Here is a 20,358-nt window from a genome sequence, read left to right as displayed (position 1 = left end):
TGTTTTGATATGTTGAATTATAGCTCAGCCACTAGTGTCAAGGGACTACAACTCCCTATTGTAGGCAAGATTGAAAATTATCCATCCATTTGCGTGAAACAATTTGGTGTGCAGGGTATTACATCTTAGTAATTGAGTTTTACCTAGACTTTTACTTGGAACAGAAAGCTTTATAATGTCTCTTTCTCTTGGAATGAGTTTAAGACTCATCGCGAGGATTAAGTCAAATGTTTGTGAACATTGGGTAATGATTTCAAGTGACACTTGGAAATAGTATTAATGTGTGTTAATGTTTACTCTTTCTTTTAATTGAGGACGTCATAACTTTCCCCACAAAGTATCCATGAGTCTAGTTCTTTTTGCGAAAGGAGAAAAAGAATACATTGTTTATGTAGTTTGAAAATCTCTTCAAATGATGCATCGATACACAATTCTCATTTGCACTTACCTTGTTAATGGGGAATAAATTCCCATCTCAGTAAGATCTACATATTGCTGAATATCCAATAATACAAAACATTTTCATGAATGATAGAAGTGAAGACTACAAAACGACATATAAAGTTTGATTAGATAATGCAAAAACAAATGACAATGAAAGAACAAAGTAAGACAAGCTTGGCTTATTGGAAGTTTGAGATACCAGCCACCTTGAATGTATTATGTGACATATTCATCTCGTTAGGAAATTCCTTGAAAATGATAAGATCTATATTTGACAATTTGTTATTGGTAGAACCAATTCTTTGAATCTCAATACAAGGCTTTGTGATAAATACATTTTGTTTCTATATATATTATATTCACCAATTTCCTTTTACAAAATCAGGAAAAGCGCAATCCAAATGATAACTTATTTCAAGTACTACTTCTAGATATGTTTCTCCTATCATATCTTAGAAATTTCCCCACTAGTTATGGGTAAAAACTAATCATATGAAACTGTCATGACCTTTAAAACAATCAATGAATGATCTTCTTTGCATTAGGAGGCAAGATAACTTAACATTCAATTAAGTTGCTCCTATTTATACAATTTCAAATTGACTCGGTTGAGAATCTCTTCTAGAGGCTAAATGAATCAACCCGATGCTGATTTGAAACACGATCACTAGAGAGCATAATAGACGAAGAGATTGGTATCCAATACGTCAAGTCTTTGAAAAAGCCACAAAGAAAAATTCAATGTCAAGAAGTCATTGAATGGAAAAGCGCATATCATTGAAACGTAAGATCAATACCTTAATAAACATTATATAAGATGATGCATGTATGACCGGTCAATCGATCATCATATCCATGTGAATTTTTTCTAATCACATGATCTTATCCATCCATCACTACATTAGAGTTGCCAATTTGATGAGAGCATGCCAAAGCCACGACCCCTCTTCTCAATCCTTTATAATGAAACATTTAAGATATCACAATACATTAGAGCAAGGGAAAATCACTCAAGGTCCCCATTTTTGTTGGGTATTGACCAAAAACCCTAAGTTATTAAAACCATACCAGGAAAACATTTGTAGAAAAGAAATTATTACTACATAGGGTATTCAATTAAACAAATCACATTAGGGTTATGTTTGGAAAATTAAGAATTAGGAGACTTAAAATTCTAACAAAACAATATGAATATAATTAAGAATTAGGAGACTTAAATTTCTAACAAAACAATAAGAATATACTAACGTTGGAGCAAGCTTCCCCAAGTTTTTCAAGTGATGACCAGATGCTTTATCCCACACATTGCCTTGCATATCAACACCATAGGACATTCCTGAGGTCCTTGGTAGTCCTCTTCTTGCGAGGATTTCAAGGTCTTTCTCGTGGAGCTCTCGGTCATTCACACATATGCATGTTTGTCCTGATGCACAGTCTTTTTTCATTGGTAGCATGAACTCCTCGATGTGTGGCTTCCATATATATATTCACAAGAAAAGTATTAGATTTGCAAGCAAATTTACATAACATCTATACATACACTACACAAATATATGTATATATGTATGTCCCAAAAAGATATAGACCTAAGAGGGGCATATATATATATATGACCCTCCTCGTCGAATGTTTATGCCTCAAGACAAGTATAATGACCTAGGGATATGATAATTTATTTTATCGTAAATCATTTTCCATGGGTTTTCATCTCTATATTCCATGGGTTTTCATCTCATATAAAGGTTTCCTGCATGTAATATAATGTATTCAGAAAAGTGCTTATACATATAATGTATTACAAAACATAAGTACATATATGTGTGTGTACATACACACGTTAATGTATTAAATTTCACATACCATAATGATTCCTTGGCATGGACCTCCCATCACCCCCCAAAATCCAGCTTGGTAATCATACCTGTTTCATGATTTCACACTAGTCATTACATGCATTGATCCATTAAGTAACGTTACAATTAACAATCAATATAATAATCGAAGTACTTAATGAGTCCATGATTAAAGGTAAAAACTAGGGAAGAATACTACGCATCGAATCAAAATTTAAGTAATCTAACAATGGAACATAGTCCTAAATATACAAGACACCCTATGTTTATTATGTTAAGAGTCAAGACCAAATGAGGCATATTATCTCTAGGATAATCTACTTCCACTCATCATGTATGGTTACTTTTGTGCATAGATTGTAGGAGTCCATTAGGCCAATCATTAGCCCCCATGATGTATATGTTGAAACCCATAACACAACACACCAATTTATGACCATCCCTATGTTACTGGAGTGGTGCATGATTGACTCCATTCATGTATTACTTATACGTACAAACGTAGACAATAGTGGCAATTGATTAACCTAGAGATGGCCCCATGCATGTATGATGATTACATGTAAAGTAATCATAACAATGAGGTAGAAAAGTAAGCCATCAAGGTGAAGTAACACCAAGAAGTTTTAGTGTCATGTTTATACACATATATACGTACCAATATGATCCAGGGTGTATATTTCCAGCTTTTACCTCCGCTTTTATAACCACGGATTCGGGTATCAAGTGTCCATTAACATACACCTCCCCACGGCTCGAGTCGTTACGCCCTTTCCCAACAAATGGTAGAATACTTCTCTTGAACAAGGCACTCACACAATACTTAGAAGGCCCTCGACTTATGCTAGTGTTTTGGGGTGAAGAAGGTGATCTCCATTCTCTTTCGTCATGGTCAAGGCTAGGGAACCATGGGCTAGTATAATTCGACCCATTTCCGGACAAATCTTCCACCACATGTATGTCTAGACGGGAATCGATTTTTTTACCACTACTACTAGTGTTGTGACGTTGCATCGGGTCGCTCCATCCCGATGCACTAGAATATGGTGAAGACGAGGAAAAATACTCCTCATTGTTCATGTTGCTTTCGAAGTCATAAAATCGCCGAGGTGTTAGTGCTTGTGTGTTGTGACAATCCCTTGCATCGAAACTACCGGATTCGGAGTCGACTACTATAATTTCTGGCGGGTGCTTGTTAGAGCCATTAAATGAGGCAGTTCTCGGTAAATCTTGCGATTTTTCGAAGCTATCCAGCATCGAAGCCGAGCCATTCCGAAAAGAATGCACGGCGCAAGTTAAAACATCCGATGATGATTCCTTGTCTTCTTCTTCTTCTTCTTCTTCTTGATCGGACAACGCAATCCGGACCATAGAACCCAAGTCGGTTGTGCCATTCAGCTTGTGCCGGTAGTCTATCAAGAACCCGTGGTCTCGTAAATTGTGGGGAGAACTTGCTCTTAGCACTTGTGACCTTCGGCCGATTCCAATATGGTCCAATAAAGAGCCTACATATTTCGTATTGCCCGATTCATGTTGCATTTCATCATCGATTAACAATGACCACAATTGGTGGCCCTGATTCATCCTCGGGACGACAAATTATGGCTCTAATTAGCTTGCAAATTCATGTGAATAGAGAATTTTCGGATACTTTCCGACAATGCCCGGGAGGAGGATATGAAGGAATTGTGATAATCCAATGAAAATTGCACCACAAGCACGATTAGACCTTCTTCTTTCTTCTAATTTCAAGACACTCTGAGCCCCAGCAAATCATTCAGGATTCATTGTTCGAAGATTATGATTTGTAGTTTGTTTTTGAAGGAGAGATTATGGGGAAGTAAGTACTTTTGGATGGATGTGATCACCATTGAATTATGCGTGCCCAAAAACTAAATGAATGAATGGGTAAAAACTCCCATGATTCATTAAATCATATAAGTTTAAAGGGTTATTATAATACACACAGATATAGCTTTAGATATGTTGGGGGTTTGTTTCAAACCTCTCACTTGAAGATGAATGAATAAGTCCAATGGGAGACCTTTCATAATTCAACCAATGTGTTCTTTGTTTTTGTCTTAGGAGGAGGGGGAGGGGGGCCACATGAAGATCAGGAGCTCCTCATGTTGTCCCATCGAGATTTGATCTCCGTATGAAAGACAAAGACGGCACATGCTTTCGTATGTACGAGACCATGTGCTCTTTCACGTGAGTCGGCGCGTGCTAAACTAGCACAGTGTGAAAACCCTAATAGTCAATATGCATCCCCCACAAATCCAGTTCGGTGCAAAAAAAGAAGAAGAGGTTTTTGCTTGTGGGTTTCAATGACGTGCAATTTCAGCCATATTTAGGGTTTTATTAAAATTCGGACGCGATAGCCAAGTCCAGTGGCCTCATGTTGTTCGACACCACAATTCCCGATTGCCTTGCGTCGTGATTGGACCCGTCACTAAAAGAGAAATGGATATCATTATAATTGTTGTTGTGCTTGACTTACTGGCACATTGTGATTTGAAAGGTACGCCTCGATGTTGACATTCGATATGTTTAATATTATAAGATCGTGCATGAGGAGTTTGGTCTAGGAATGCGTATATGTCAACTTCTTCAAACTCAAGTATGCATAACTTTTCTCGCAAAAAGAAGAAGAGAAAAAGGTTTGGTATGGATTTTGGAAAAGGCTTTCCACAAGCTTAATGTTGTGTTTATAATTATAAAAACATATTCATAGTTTTTTAGTAGATCATGCATATTAAGAGTTTGGTCCCGAAACATTGGCTTCACAAATGGGAAGAGTTAAATATGATAAAAGCCATCGTGAAAGAAAATGCTCAATGTTTTCATATTCTTGTCTGGTGTGACATATGAGTCATGTGTAATCTAAAAACGAAATGGATTGAACTTCAACGTTAGAGTATTTATCTTAATGCGAGAGAGTTTTTGATAGGCTACTATTGCTACAATACCTAAGACTCCTGAATATCCAAACTTTTATAAATAGAGGAGCTCTAGATTGAGTTCACTCAATTTTATCGAGAATCGTGTGAGACATGAAGTTAGGAGGAAATCTAAATTTTAACATCATACTATTCCTAGATAAATCTCCTAGATAGATATGTCAAATATCATGTTCTTATAATCTCTCAAATCAAGGTATGAAGAAAGGGCCATGGGTTATGGGTTTTGAAAACAATAGTCAAATGCTCATGCTATCCCTTTTTTGCCAAATAACCTTTGCAAACCATGTCTCACTATACGTAATAACATTGTTATTTCAACCTAGTAAATTATGCTCATACACATAATATAAGTACAGATATTAAAAGAAAGAATGACAAAACTAGACCGATGATTGTGCAATTGTAGTTAAGAGTTTGACACAAACCCTTTGCAACTCATGACAACTACGGTTTTTTGTGATTCACGGAATTTGGAGAAACTAAGATTATTGCCTTCGCATAGCTATGCACCTTGCACAAATCTAGCTCCTTTTGACCATCTTTTGTTTCTTTAAATTTTTCTCCACCAACCATTCGTTGTACTTGCATCTCTTCCTTGATTTGTAACCGTTATTTGAGCACCACACAAGGACTATAAGTTGGTACATGGCATCATCATGTCCGTAATCGCTAGTGAAGGTCAACACTTGTTTCTCGTAGTTGTTAATGCACATAAGTCACCTCACCTTGCAACCTTCTTTAGTTGCCATGACTAGGAGCAATCTTTCTCGCTCTCTCTCTCTCTCTCTCTCTCTCTCTATATATATATATATATATATATATATATGTATGTATATATGTATATATATATATATGTATATATATATATATGTATATATATATATATGTATATATATTATATATGTTTGAGACACATGAGTTATGGAAACACACATCATCGCTAATGATATCCTAATAGTATTGATATATCCTATTAAATTTGTAGCCATGCATACTACGTAACAAGGAAATATAGGGAAACAATAGAATATTTTAATTTTTATGGAGATATTTGATTATGAAAAGTGGCTAATTAGATCATTATGCCATTTTTATATTAATAAGACAACTAACGATTGTAAAATCATTTAAAGATTACAGAAACCTTTTCTGTTTTTCTCTTTAATTTATACGAAGTCACTAAAAGCAAAGGTGGCTCAACCACTCACTCTCTCGCACATTAAGATTCAAATTTGGCATATAGGATATACTTGGAAATTTAGGGAACTTTGATAATACAAATCCGAGGTGGTCTCTACTCCAAGAGGTTCTTAAGAACGCATGTGATTGAATTAGTGGAATACAAATTCACAAAGAGCATCATACACCGCAATTCTCACACCAAGTGCCACTGAAATATAAGTATAGGTGCATGCAATAACAAAGAAGGACCTATTGTTTTTTTTTTTGCATGAGGAGCTGCAAAAGTAAATAAAAGGGGGAAGGAGCTCATTGTTAGCATCTAGATTTTTGCACAAGGAGGAAGTATTAGCACTACAATCATCGCCACCACCACCTGTTATTGTTGCTATTAGTGCCATTTTCATATGTTATTGTCCGGCCTATACTAATAATGTTGATGCCACCTTCCCGATAACTGCCTTGACGTATGCGAGTAACACAACCTGAACTCACATGCACCCAAATCGGTCCTCACCTTTTTACTTACTTTAAAATAATAATAATAAACTCCACGAAACAACATGCAAATACACTTAAAAATGCATATACACACATAACCACTTGCATAAAATCGTATACATGTAGATACACGTATATATACAAATATGGATACAAGTGCACATGTGACATACACATGCACAAATATACATTTTTTTCATATAAGAATACGTTACCAATCTATTTACACACACGGTACACCCATATACGTACTTGCATAAATATGTACTTACATACCTATATACATACACACGCACGCACGCACGCACACGCACATGTGACATACTCACATGTTTTCAAACATTTACTTATGCATAAAAACATACTAACTATTTGATATATATGCAAATATGTGCAAACTTGCACGCGCACATATAAGAGAGGCCCCATCCACACAAAATATACAAAAAGTAAGGTGATTTTAACTCCCCAAAGGAAAACAAGTGTGAAATTCAACTACTCCGAGCACTCGGACATTAACAATTAGACCAATTCCATCCTCTTTGATTAAGATTCCTGATGGTCCTACTAATGTTCCACACGCACGTGTATTTTAGCAAACGTTGCACCCCTCTACCCCTGCCTTCCTTCGTCTTCTCTCCTCTACCCCTCTGTCCCAACCAACCATACACTTTGTCCTCAAACAAACTCACTCATTTGAGGATCACTCCACCCCAACCCCCGCATTTCACCCACACCCCATCACACATCTAAGTGAGCACATTTAGCCCAAACATGGCACAACGCAAGTGACGCAACCCCCATGTCTCTTCATATAAGTAATTCCACTTGACATACAACTCACTGTTTGGGGAATTCACATGCACATGGGAAACTATGCGCAAGATAGCAAGGATCCTAACTCAAGAAATATGAGATTAGGTGATGATGTCTTAGTAGCTCATGTTGAAGTTGAGTGTGCATAATGACATGTGAACGTGCACTTGTAAATTCCCCGCTCTTGGCATGTGTGAGAGCACTTTGTTTTTACTCATGAAAATGTGTATGGATGTGCGCATGTGTGTAAAAAATTGAACTTTTTAGTGGCTTCAAATAAAAAAGCAAGTCCACACAAGAACATGTGGATAAAATATGCAAAAAGGTTGTTTTTTGTAACATAGTTTATACATGTAGGTGAATGTATTTCTTTATAATATTCAAACAATAACCAAGTCTGTGCAAGAGTGTGAGTGGATAAAACATGCAAAAGTCTCACGCCTATGGTTGTTTTTGAGTCGTAGTTTATACGAGTGAGCGAATGTATCATTGGGAGTGTGCAATCGTAATTGAGTGTAGTTGTGAAAGTATGTGTATGTTTTTGTACAACCATACATTATATATATAGTATGTGCATGTTGATTGCATACATGTGTGTGTTTAGGTTTATGCATGTGTATGTTTGTGAAGGATTAACTTTTAGACATGGGATATAAGGACTTTTATCATATGGTGAGTTTGCATGTATGGTAGCATTAGCTGGGAAGGTAAGACAAGTGGAGGTGATTGACATGAGCAGTTGTGAGTTATATAGAGAGTCACTGTGCACTAATCGACATTTAGTCAGGAGTGACATGATCTTTGTTTAGCTCTTGCCATTTAAGAAACCATTGATTAGAGAGAAAAACCTCAAAGGAAACAAAAAAGATTTGGCTACTGACACGAAAGAAGGCAACTAAAAGTTTTATTATACTCTAATATACTCATAAATATTCACAACTTTAACTAAGCCTTAATACAATAACATACCTTCCATGTTTCTAGATTGTTCTCAAAATTGTCGAATTATATAATGTTAACCTAATCTAATGATATGCTATAAAAAGGGCATGCTTAAAAAGCAAAAACTTTAAAGAAAATAACAAGGGGTCCTAAATAGTGATGATGCCTTTTTATCTTGGCATCGTCTTCGTATTCCCACATCCTCGTATCTTGGCATGTTTAGGTTGAAATTTAGATAAGTGTAATTTCGAGTAAGGCTTCTTAAAATGAGACACAAGTCGTGTTTCTAGACAAGCTTTCTAATTTGTTCGAATATCTAATGTGAATTTCAAAGATTAAAAGTTAGAAAAATGAATGAAACGAAGAAGTGAAAACCTCGAAGAAAAGAAAAACAACAGGGTTTCGGTAATTGCAACTTTTGATAATAAGCCTTCATAAACTTCGATAAACTTACCTAAGATAATCACAATCCGTTGAGTAAACCCGTCCAATATTGGTGATGCAGCTCGTGTGGTGTTGGGACAAGTTTTTCGATTCCAACATACATATGTTGCGTCTGATGTGAATGCCATTGGGTGAAAAATCGGGAGTTGTAGAAAATGGCATCGTTTGGAAGTGAGTGAGCGAGCAAGAGAACGAATACTGGAGAGAAAAAAGAAAGAAAGAAAGAAAGGTGCGGCGGTTGCCAGCTCAACACATAAAAGGTATATATAGGTACAGGTGTTCGGGAAATCAGGTCCCGTAGTTACTCGTGGGCTCGAATCCCCAACCTAGGGGTTTAGGGTTAGAGGCTTTACCCAAAACACAGGAGAAAGAAAGACGTACATTCCTTGGTGTGGCCATGGTTTCTTTCTCGGCAAACGATCGAGGGATGCGTACATATGTACTTATTTTCTCGACGATATTGGGTCCCAAGAGAGGAGAGGAGAGGAGAGGTGGGGTTGGGTTGGGTTGGGTTTTGTCCGTCCGGACAAGAGGTTGTCCGTCCGGACAAGTGTGAAACCTGCAACCCCCCCAAGCCGCAAAATTCTTCAAAATTCCCCCACAAGCCGTTATAAACCCCAATTTCCAGGGTTTTTGGATTGCTGTCTGTACCAGCGATGGCGACTGCAGGAGCTCTGTATCGAACCCTAACCTCCGCAGCCACTCCCCTCCTGCTTCTCCATCTCTACTGGAGGCGATGCAGAGGCCTCGAACACCCCTCCCCACCCCGATGGCAAGAGAGGCTCGGCCGAGCTTCTCTGCCGCGGCCTCCTGGCCCCCTCCTCTGGTTCCACGCCGTCTCCGTTGGTATGTTGAATCTGAGAACATTATCCTTTTTGATTATTTATTTTAATCAAATCATTCAAATCTTTCATTTTGGCCTCTTGCCGCTTGTGTCTGCGAATGCTACTTGTCTATTGTTCTTGAGAAGTCTTTGTTAGAAAGTTTTATCTTTAAAGCCGAATTCATATACAGGCAGAGAAATGGTCTGCTGGATGTTTGCTTAATGTTTCAGTCAGAAAATTTGAGGGATTTTATTCATGGAAACAATTAATTGGACGTTTTGAGTAGAATAAATGAGAAGGGGTAAGTGAGCTTGTGTGAATATTTAGAAACAACTAATTGAGAGAGATTAATTGTTAGAAAATGGGTGTTCAAGTGGAATAATTGCTTCCGTAATTGCTAGTTGAACAGTTAATTGTGGGATTAACTGTTCCTATCATATTTGGCCACATACGAGTATCTACAGTAAAAATAGAATTGTGTATGGCAGTAATTTACATCTGCACGTAATTAAATGCAGTGTCCAAAATAGCAGGCAGGTAGCCCATTAGTATATAATGACAAGTCTTGAGATTCTGAAAACTGTGGAAATATAAAAAAAAAACATCTATGCAAACTACAGGCAATATGTGCTTGGTTTTATTATATTATTGACAATGTGCTTCAATTGGCCTCTGAAATGCATTAGACTAATGGGGAAGAAAAAATTGTGGGATTAACTGTTCCTATCAAAATAGAAACAAACGAGTTATCTAGAATAAAAATAGATTGTGTATAGCTGCAATTGACATCTTCAAATAATGAATGCAGTGGCGAAAATAGCATGCGGGTAGCCCAACAGTACGTAGTTATAAATCTAGAGATTTTGAGAACCATGGATATATAAAAAAAACAGCCATACACATTACACACATATATGCTGGGTTGGTTTATTAATTTTGACTATGGGATTCAGTTCGCCTCTGAAATGGATCAGGCATGTCAGTTATTTTGAACTGAAATGTGGTTTATGTGTGATGCTGGTTGAATCTTCGAGTACCATTCATATGTTGTAGTGTTTATCAGCAATATACATTGTGTTTTTTGTATATGCATAAGAGATTTTGCAATTCATGACTGCTAAGTATTATGGATCAGTATTATACAAAATTGTATCTAAAATTCGAAAGTTCGAACATTTTTCAATTGTATTATGAACTGGAAAGCTGTAAAACCCATCATATAACCCCGTTCATCCTCTAACGCAACAACTGTAGATTATAAAGCTGAACTTATCAAGTAATAACACTTGATTCATGAATTTGGACGGCCTTAGGTGAAGCAATGTCAGCCATTCCTGTGATCAAACAATGCATGTTGAAAAGACCTTCCCTCAATATTCTACTCACAACTTCCACAGTGACGTCTTAGTAAGCATTCATTGGCAATCTTATTTTTAAAGAGTCAGCAATAAAATGCTTTGTGCGCCTTTGAAGGCATGGTGATGAATTATCATTGTATTTCACATTTCAGCTATGTTTTGCAGCAAATTATTCCATCTGGCGTGTTATTTCAAGTAAGGAATTTCTATATACTTGTAGAATAAGAACTTGATTCTTGTACTGAGAGTTTTTTTCATTATGTATTGCTATAAGTAAATGAGTTGAGTAAAGGAAAATGGTCATTCTGTGTAGGAAGTCTCTGGCTCTATGCCTGGCTTCTGCCTGACAGATATCAGTACCATCAGATGAAGACATACAAGAAACTCTATGGAGTGATACACACATGTTTTGTGCTATATTCTCCCATGTCAATGTGTCTCCAGAACCCCTAAACAGAACTCCAACTGGAAACAAAGTCAAATATATAGCTGTAGTAAATAACAACCCCACCTATCTTTTAAAAACGTATAACAGTATCACAGCAAAATTCTATTCCATGATCATGATGCACAATTGAAAGCACATGTCTAACATAGTGGCCTGAAGAAATATGACTTCAATGGCAACAATAATATTTAAAAACTGCTTGCAAGTACCTAAACGGTGGAGGTAGTCATTCTGGTGTAAATAAAAATGATGGCAGGACATAAGTAAACAAGTATTTTGGCTGGTAAAGGGCGACAATCGCTGTTCAAAGAAGTGAACTGTCCAATGAAATTCTAACCCGATATTTGACCACATTAGCTTTTACATTAACCTCTCGAGCATACAATCATGTGAACATTGGAATTTACTTTTGCAATGCATTTGAACACTTTAAATTAAACCTGGAGTTCTCGCATACATGAAATCAATGTGTTTGAAGGCAGAATGAAAGCTTTTCTGGAGAGTTCATGAGAAGCATGGGATTGAGCAAGAACTCCATCAATTGGGTACTTTACTCAGTCCATATATCCATGAGTAAAAAACAGCCATTGGGCATTTCACAGTATTGCTTATAGTTTATACGAAGTATAAATATCCTAATCTGTCACTACAACAGCTGTAAAATATTGTAAATGCTTTCTGTAAATTGCAGCAACCTCATCAAATTGAGCAAGTCAAATATTTTTCTTCACTGCCATTTAGGGTTGAGAGCACAACCCCATCTCCTTAATGCTTCTAGAAACCGGAAGAACGCGGAGAGATTCTTATGCCTTTTTACAAGTACATATTGAATGTAAGGACAATGCCTCAAAATTGCCTACCCCAAAGGCACTTAGAAAATTCGATGTTTATCACAGAAAAACTACAGAAGAAAAATCTTTTATACTGCTAGATTCAAAACGTTCAAAAATGATATGCAAGCTGGAATGTTGAAGATATTTGAATATGTATGTAGTGGAAAAGAGTGGCAAGAGAATACAAGTCAAAGTTTTAATTAACCTTGTTGAAAACTCTCCACATGATTGAACCAATCAGATTTAGGTCTAAGTTTGCACTGTGGTTTCATTAATATTCAATATTGGAAAAATTACTGAGGTGGTTGAGAAAATGGTTGAAATGATCTGTTTAATGCTCTAATTTTCATAAATAGTCTGAGTTAACTTCAGAGTCTGATAAGCTATATTTAATGTAATTTCTGTTATCGGCTCGAATACCTGGATTTGGTACAAAATATTTAATATTCTTTTTGTCTTATTATATTTACATATCATAAGACTTTTAATGTTTAAGGTGGCTGTTCGAATATTCAAAATATCAAATAGTTCTAAGATTTCTTTTAATGAAGCATGGCATGGTGTTGACCATCTTAGAGGGGAAATGTGCAGTTTGCTCCCATAGATACTCCATTTGCAGTTGAGAAGTTCCTTGCACATTGGCATCCAGAGGCCGGCATTTTTATGGAGAGTGAACTCTGGCCAAACCTTCTCTTAATTGCATTCTCAAAAGGGGTACGTAAGGAGATATCATTAAAGATGTCTACGGACGAAATGTAAAAAGGCAGAGAGGAATGTGAGTGTTCTGACTACTATGTTTTATAACTTATACAAATGCAGACATTCTTGGCATTATTAAATGCTAGAATGTCTTCAAAGTCTTTTGAGTGGTGGTCTCTTCCAGTTGCCAGACCTTTGGTGATTCAAATGCTCACAAATTTTTCTCTTATTCTGCCTTCGGTATGAACATGGCTATTATGTCTTTTATATCTGAATGCATGATTATATGCCTCCATTTATGTGTGCAAATCGGCTGATCACAGAGCAACAAAGAAGCTGTGCGCTATCAAATTCTTGGGGCAGACCCAACAACCATTCATTTTGCTGGAAATCTAAAATATGGTAAGTTGGTATTATCAAATAGCCATAAGCAATAGCATATAGCTTCAAAACTTATGTATAGAAAGGAAGGAGTATCTCACACTTTGAGAGATAAAGGTGCTAGAAATTGGTCTGTGATGCTGCACATGTGACAAAAGGTTAGCTTTTTGTAACTATCTTTTGCATATCCATGATTATGTCAGATCTAAGCCTGAGCTCCTGTAGTTTCATTAGAGAAGAACCATCATCATCGTGTTTTTGTTTTTAGGGTGCATATTTGAACAAAGAGAATAATAGTATATCAGACTGATATGGGAATATGCTGCTTTTGAGGGAGAAAGATTTTGTAGTTTGGTTCCTTAGTAAGTCCATTATTTTATATGGAGTCAGTAGATGTGCTTGATATAACCACTCATTCGGGTGAATGTGCAATATTAAATGTATGATGCCTGTGGTGAGAAACATGAACCCTGTAAGAGAAAGTTATAATACTGGAATGCTGAAATTTAAGTGCATGCCAGACCAAATCATCTCTACATTGTTTCTGTGTGTGTAATGCCATTGATTTCCTCTAGTCCTATGTGGCCTTAATAGCTAGCCATTTAATATTCTCATTAAACTCGAATCGTTTTCCTTCAATGATAACAGCAACTTGGCAAGAATGGCTAGAAGAAGGAACCACATAAATTAGCTCCAACATCAGTTGAATATGACTGCAGAAATGAATGTAAGCCAGCCAAATCAGAAAGGTGCAATACATGCTATTTGACCAAGGTCATCCTATTGACGGGTGAAAGAGACTGAATGTACCTGAAGAAGGCCAAGGTCAAGACAATTATTACAGATTTTACATCTGACAATGGAAGGACACAGGAGTTCCTGTAAAGTACTTGACCTTGCTAGGAATTGGCCGGAAGGCCTCTTGTATTGAGTTGGGTATCAGGCCCATTGTGCATGCCTTATGACATGGTCATTTCAATTCCAAATTAGGGTGGTGTTGTCCGGCTATTACCGTAGATAGCTGTGCAACCTAGAGGAGAAGTCTTGGAGTCTGGAATAGGATAGCAGACAGTTGGTGTGAGCTGAGGGTAACTGTTTCTGTAGGAACAAGCTCCACCAATATGACACATTCTCTCTTTAATGTAATATTCATGCTCCTGACATGTGTTGCTTTTATGTCTGTTGAGTTTTTAAACTATCTGCTTTGAACAGATTGTGCATAGGGAGATTTATATGACTGATATTTATTTGGATGCAATGAAATCCATAATGTCTGTTACAATGTAAGCTTGTTTGTATACCAAGGTGCTATTTGGTATGGTGTGAGTAAATATAGAATTTTAGCATAAATATATCATACCATTTTGTTTAACATCATGATTTCCCTGTCCACAAATAATATATTATTTAGTTAGAGTTTTCACTGCGTCCTTGCTGATATACATGTGATATGTTTGCTTATATATCATGAAATTATTCTGTTGTCCGCAATGTACTCCAGCCGTGGGCTATTTGGACAATTCAGTCATTTCAGAAGATGAACTCTGTGAATTGAAAGAAAGCTTACATAGTCGCTGTGTATGGGTTGCTGCTTCTACTCATTCTGGTGAAGAAGATGGTTAGTGTCACAAACCTTGTTGGAGCATGAATCTCTTTAAATTTCTCTGTAACTTTTCCGACCATCAGTTTATATGGTTTATAAATGCGAAGTGCAGTACTAGCAAGCGTCCACATGGAGTTAAAACAAATATTTTCCAAGCTTATCGTTATCATTGCTCCGAGGCACCCAGAAAGAGGAAAAGAGATTGGCATGGTGATATTTATTTTACATCGATTATGGTTATACAAGAGTGATTGCCATAATGCAGTTATAATGTGTTTCATAAACTGATCTTTCATATGTATATAATGCAGAAATTACAGCAACAAGGCATGCAGATTGCAATTAGATCCAATGGTGATCGTATCATCTCAACAACGGATATATATGTTGCTGATACCATTGGTACATCTCTTAGGATGAGATCTTGAAAATCTGTGATTTGGTTTCGTTCTTTTCTTGGAACCATAATGTTACATGCTTCATCATGACTGATGCTTGGGTTCACACAATGGGTTCACTCAAGGCTGGAAAACGTAGTGAAATTATCGTTCACGTTAGATGAATGCAATTAGGCTGAAAACTCACAAGAAGGTGGTGAAGAGGGTGTGAAAGAATTTATTGAGATTACCAGCCATGGCCAGAATGTGATTGTCAATTGTTTATAGAACCTGTTATTTTTATTTTCTTCCCAACTGTGAACTATTTTAGGCATTCACGTGGAATCAAGTCTCATATTTTGTAAAATGTTTTTTTCTAAGCGATGATTTGCCTTCTCTTCTTTGCCTGATATTTTTTAAGCTTCAACATTTTTTTCTGGATCTACACATTGCAACACAGATCTAAATACAGTCTAATCTACCATGTTGGCACTGAGTTATTTTACATAATTTTCATTCCAGCCTTTCTCTTTGCAATGGAAGAAGTCTATCATGAATTTCACATTGCCTATTTATGTTCTCAATTCCATACCTCTTAATGTGTACCTGAAGATGGAAGCAACGTAAAGCTTTAGACATTAATGCAGAGTATAATGTGGGGCAATATCTTTGTACGTCTACTGGGTGTACAAGTGACCCTACTGATTAAAATGGTGATGATGAAATACATACCAAACCTTTTTCTTAAGGTTATCAAGAACTCAATTTATTGATCTCTCATGAGCAAGTTTTACCTTAAGTGATGTAAAAAATCAGTGTTTCAGTTACATACTGCTTACTCTAACCTTTTCTTCTTTCTGATAGGCGAATTAAAGTTATTTTATCGACTCTCTTGTGTTGCTTTTGTTGGAGGATCTCTCTTCAAAGGAATGGCTGGTCATAACATAGCTGAGGCTGCCGCTGCAGGCTGTGCTATAGTTACAGGTATGAAACCATCTAACCTTTTTGAGAAGAAACAGATTACCAAAAGAAAAAGTAACAAACTGTTACCAGAAGTAATGGAATTATTTCATGCAGGATCTCACATTGGCCATTTCTCACAAATGGTCTCAGACTTCAAACTTGTTTCACCTAAATCAGTTACGCAAGTATCTGGGAGGGAGGAATTATTTATAACTTTGAAGGCACTTTTCAGCAATTCAAAGAATCTACAAGTTTGTAGAGAGGCTGCACGTCATGCATCTGAAGAGTGTGCAAAAGGTGTTGTTGATAAGGTGTGGAGATACCTCGAGACATTTGTTATAGATGCTGTCTCATGACCAAAACCAGATTTAGGTTAAAATGATCAAAATTTATTTGTGGCAGCAACATTTTCCCAGAGAGATTCTCGTCTTAAAACCCAGTTTGGAGCTCCAACCAAAATTCTTACCCTATTTCAAACCTGTATTTTCATTGGAAATCTCTTTGAAGGAAAGACTGCTTGGCATTACTTGAGGTTTTGAACCATATTCACCCACATGTATATTGTTTAACCCAGTGGGATTGTAATTTAATTATACTTCATTAATAATGGAATGGTTTTTGCAATGTTGTAAAACATAACTTGTGTTTTATTGAAAACGATAAATAATTGGCCATGAATTAAGATGTTGAACCAACATTTTGAAAGTGTTCTTGATGATTCAATCTGTGTCATATTGTTATTAATTGTCAATAGAACCATTGAGATAAATTGTCCCACCCAGTTTGAAAGGAGGCCAAGAGGTTTGTTTCAGTACTGCCCATGTGTACTGGTGGACTTGAAATTGAAACAGAGAAAATGGTGGAAAGGCAAAGAAAACACAGAAACAGAGGGAAATGATATACAAGTTTTTGGAACCCCCTAAGCATCTATTGTAAGAGGCAAAAGTATATTGTTTTATTAAAATGTGATTTTAAGGCATTTCAGCCAGTTCACATTCGCGCCTAAGTTACCCAAATATGTGCTAGTTACTCTTAAGAGGGATTTATAGTGTACATTGCCCGAGTAAAGTATGTCCTAGAAACTCTAAAAAAATACAGAGTTCTTGGAGCTTTGGGGCCAATGTAACTCCTGTTTGCAACAGAGGATGTTGATTTTGTGCCTTTGGGCACACTTGGTGAGAGCATATTCAAACTTATGTAATTCCAGCTTGCCATGGGGAAATTTACACATGTCTTTTAGATGTGATCCAGGTGCATGCCACCAAAACTTTGAAAACTGTGGATGGTCCGGTCCCTATTGGATTGGTAACATCAAGGACGATCCGCCGGTCCCTATTGGATTGTAGACATCGAGGGCGACGGGATGTTCCAGATCAAAAAATTGGGTATGACACAAATGATTAACAACTTTTGATGTATGTGAGAGTTTGAGAATTTTCTTAATTCTGGTATCTGACCTATAGGCTATGACAACACGCCAGACCAATGCTGACAAGCATCAGTGCTGCTTAATTAATGTGCACAACACATGCATCTCTCCACACCATAGACACATACGTAGTTGGCGAAACAGAAAACAAATTTTGAGTAAGGCAGAGGTTCCTAGCCACTCACTTCTTGATTCCCCATTCTACTATGTAATGCCTATTTTTAGTTTTAGTGATTTGTTTTTCAACATCCGGCTCTCTCCAGGAGAAATCTAGGGTTGCGATGGCGCTACTGCCCTCGCTGCCGATGCTTGGCCAATGCCGACCCAACACATGTAGTACCACCTTACCATCATTGCAACCCATATCCAAGGACTCGGGGGGAGCATGACACAAGGCCTACATACAAATCTAGGCAAACCATCACGCCAAGAACCGCCAATCACCTCAAACTGAACGAAAGTAATTGTGAACCAATTGCGTGGCCGCATCGACCGCCAAATTCACACCTGATGTTTCAACAGCCAAATTAACACCCGAACATAGAAGCCGCACCACTAGATTTGTCCCCTCAGCTAAAGTGATGTCGTTGGTAAGGCATGGGAAGTACATTAATGTATGGCAAGTGCTTAACATGTGGGTGGCAAATGCTTGGCAATACAAAGCCACAAGTGTTGTTTCCTTAACACCACATTCATCTACCACAAGGTTGCAAGAAGTAGCATGAGGAGGCCCCATGATGTGATTTTAAGGGATCAATATTACTGTCGCAACAACAATGCTCGTGAGATGTGGCAAAACAGCTTGTAATGGCCCAAGATGTAAAAGGATTGGCACATACCCATTGTATTAAGGATTATGGCAAGACCCAAATGTGTTCTTGCTAGAACCTTTTCAATAGTGGTTGGTCAAGCCTCGGCTGGTGAATTGTTTTCAATTGAAGCCCATCTTGGGAGCATGACACCAAACCTCTTCCGCACCGAGAACAGACTACAGTGCGTGAGCTTGGCCATCACATTCTCCATGGGATTATGAGAGACACCATGGCCAAGTAGGTCCATGTATGTACCATAGAAGATTATATTAAATGAGTTTCAAGACAAGCATAGACACTATATTTTGGACTCAATTAGGTTGTAGGACTACTATTAGTATGACCAATGGGTCCATTGGTCAAGTGGCCCAATGAGTAAAAACATCAATATCAAAACAACTCAGTAGCTACACACCATGTAACATATTCAAATTGTTAAGTGCAATCATTTGTCGGATCGACTATTATTTGGGTTCTATATAGTAGTGTAAATTTATAATAGAATATGTGAGTATGTGAATCATCTACACTTTGTTGACCGCTTTCCTGATTTCAGCCACCAAGGATCGACTATTATTTGGGTTCTATATAGTAGTGTAAATTTATAATAGAATATGTGAGTATGTGAATCATCTACACTTTGTTGACCGCTCTCCTGATTTCAGCCACCAAGTTAGTTGCCCCTTGTGGCAATGTACACAATTGGGATTGTGGTGATAGCTTGGCTACCTAAAGCTAGTTGGAACTGGTCATAGCCGACATAGAGGTTTCCCGACAAAGGTTTCAACAAATTTATCCATGCTAGGCCTGATCCCAACATTACGAATAGTAACTTTATTTACCAACGGAAGATCCTCGATGAATCATAATCTCCCATTCTTCTTTGCAAAGGTGAACCACCTATTCAAGTAAAACATGTTGGATGCTTCAAGGATTCCCATCACAAATGATCCCCACTTTCACATCGATCATGTAATGGCCAATCCATGCAAGGGTGTGCAAAGGTCAGGAATAGATTGAGTTCGGGGTAAAATGTTGCATCCTCCCTAAACTAATGAGAGAAGAGAGGCAAGATTTTGAGCTTCGAATAGAATATAGGACTTTTACTAGAAAGTGAGGAAGATGGGGTTATCATACTAGTGTAGCAATATAACAAAGCTTGAGCTCTCTATCACAAGCATGAGAGGTTAATTTCAAATTGATGGCCTTGATTCTCACTTCTAAGTACACAACTCTACTAAATGTTTAACCATGATAAAGTTTTGAAAGTTTGCCTTCCATCATTATTTCCAACATTCTTGACCCAAGCTCCAAAATTAGCACAAATGAGATGTATTTTCAATGTGCACTACTCCCTTGTCACGTGAATGTTCAACACATTCTCGTTGTAGAGCTTCTATGTAGGAAGCACATAATACTACTTCCATGTTTCACCTCACCTAAAGAATTAAACAAAAGCTGCCAAAAACCATTTCCACGTTCCACTTCA

At 37.2% G+C, this 20,358-nt stretch overlaps 2 protein-coding genes across 5 annotated transcripts; one reads left to right on the top strand and one right to left on the bottom strand.

Annotated features, from left to right (window-relative positions):
• Positions 1–689: 689 nt before the first annotated feature.
• LOC147861624 (uncharacterized) lies at positions 690–4,203 on the bottom strand. 2 transcript variants are annotated; one of them, XM_087322980.1, is made up of 5 exons: positions 2,956–4,203; positions 2,305–2,365; positions 1,693–1,916; positions 1,234–1,400; positions 690–1,150 (listed from the first exon to the last, which is right to left on the bottom strand). In XM_087322980.1, exons 1-4 carry the CDS (start codon positions 3,879–3,881, stop codon positions 1,346–1,348), a joined length of 1,266 nt encoding a protein of 421 aa, XP_087179106.1. In that variant the 5' UTR covers positions 3,882–4,203; the 3' UTR covers positions 690–1,150; positions 1,234–1,345. The 2 variants fall into 2 exon arrangements, with proteins under 2 accessions (XP_087179106.1, XP_087179105.1); XM_087322979.1 differs by having other exon boundaries at positions 690–1,157; positions 1,242–1,400; positions 2,956–4,202.
• A 5,573-nt stretch (positions 4,204–9,776) lies between these two features.
• On the top strand, positions 9,777–17,252 carry KDTA (KDO transferase A). 3 transcript variants are annotated; one of them, XM_087322546.1, is made up of 11 exons: positions 9,777–9,988; positions 11,280–11,373; positions 11,477–11,519; positions 13,197–13,319; positions 13,425–13,544; positions 13,628–13,706; positions 15,187–15,303; positions 15,401–15,498; positions 15,600–15,690; positions 16,530–16,649; positions 16,743–17,252. In XM_087322546.1, exons 1-11 carry the CDS (start codon positions 9,799–9,801, stop codon positions 16,982–16,984), a joined length of 1,317 nt encoding a protein of 438 aa, XP_087178672.1. In that variant the 5' UTR covers positions 9,777–9,798; the 3' UTR covers positions 16,985–17,252. The 3 variants fall into 3 exon arrangements, with proteins under 3 accessions (XP_087178672.1, XP_087178671.1, XP_087178673.1); XM_087322545.1 differs by having other exon boundaries at positions 13,197–13,360; positions 13,451–13,544; XM_087322547.1 differs by lacking the exons at positions 9,777–9,988; positions 11,280–11,373; positions 11,477–11,519 and adding an exon at positions 11,539–11,818 and having other exon boundaries at positions 13,197–13,360; positions 13,451–13,544.
• Positions 17,253–20,358: the final 3,106 nt, after the last annotated feature.

Source organism: Azolla caroliniana, unplaced genomic scaffold (genome assembly GCF_043228905.1).
Source record: "Azolla caroliniana isolate FFs.n. ecotype wild unplaced genomic scaffold, voAzoCaro1.0.p SCAF_7, whole genome shotgun sequence".
In the NCBI taxonomy this organism is placed as follows: Eukaryota; Viridiplantae; Streptophyta; class Polypodiopsida; order Salviniales; family Salviniaceae; genus Azolla; species Azolla caroliniana.
This window is presented reverse-complemented; position numbering and strand designations above follow the sequence as displayed.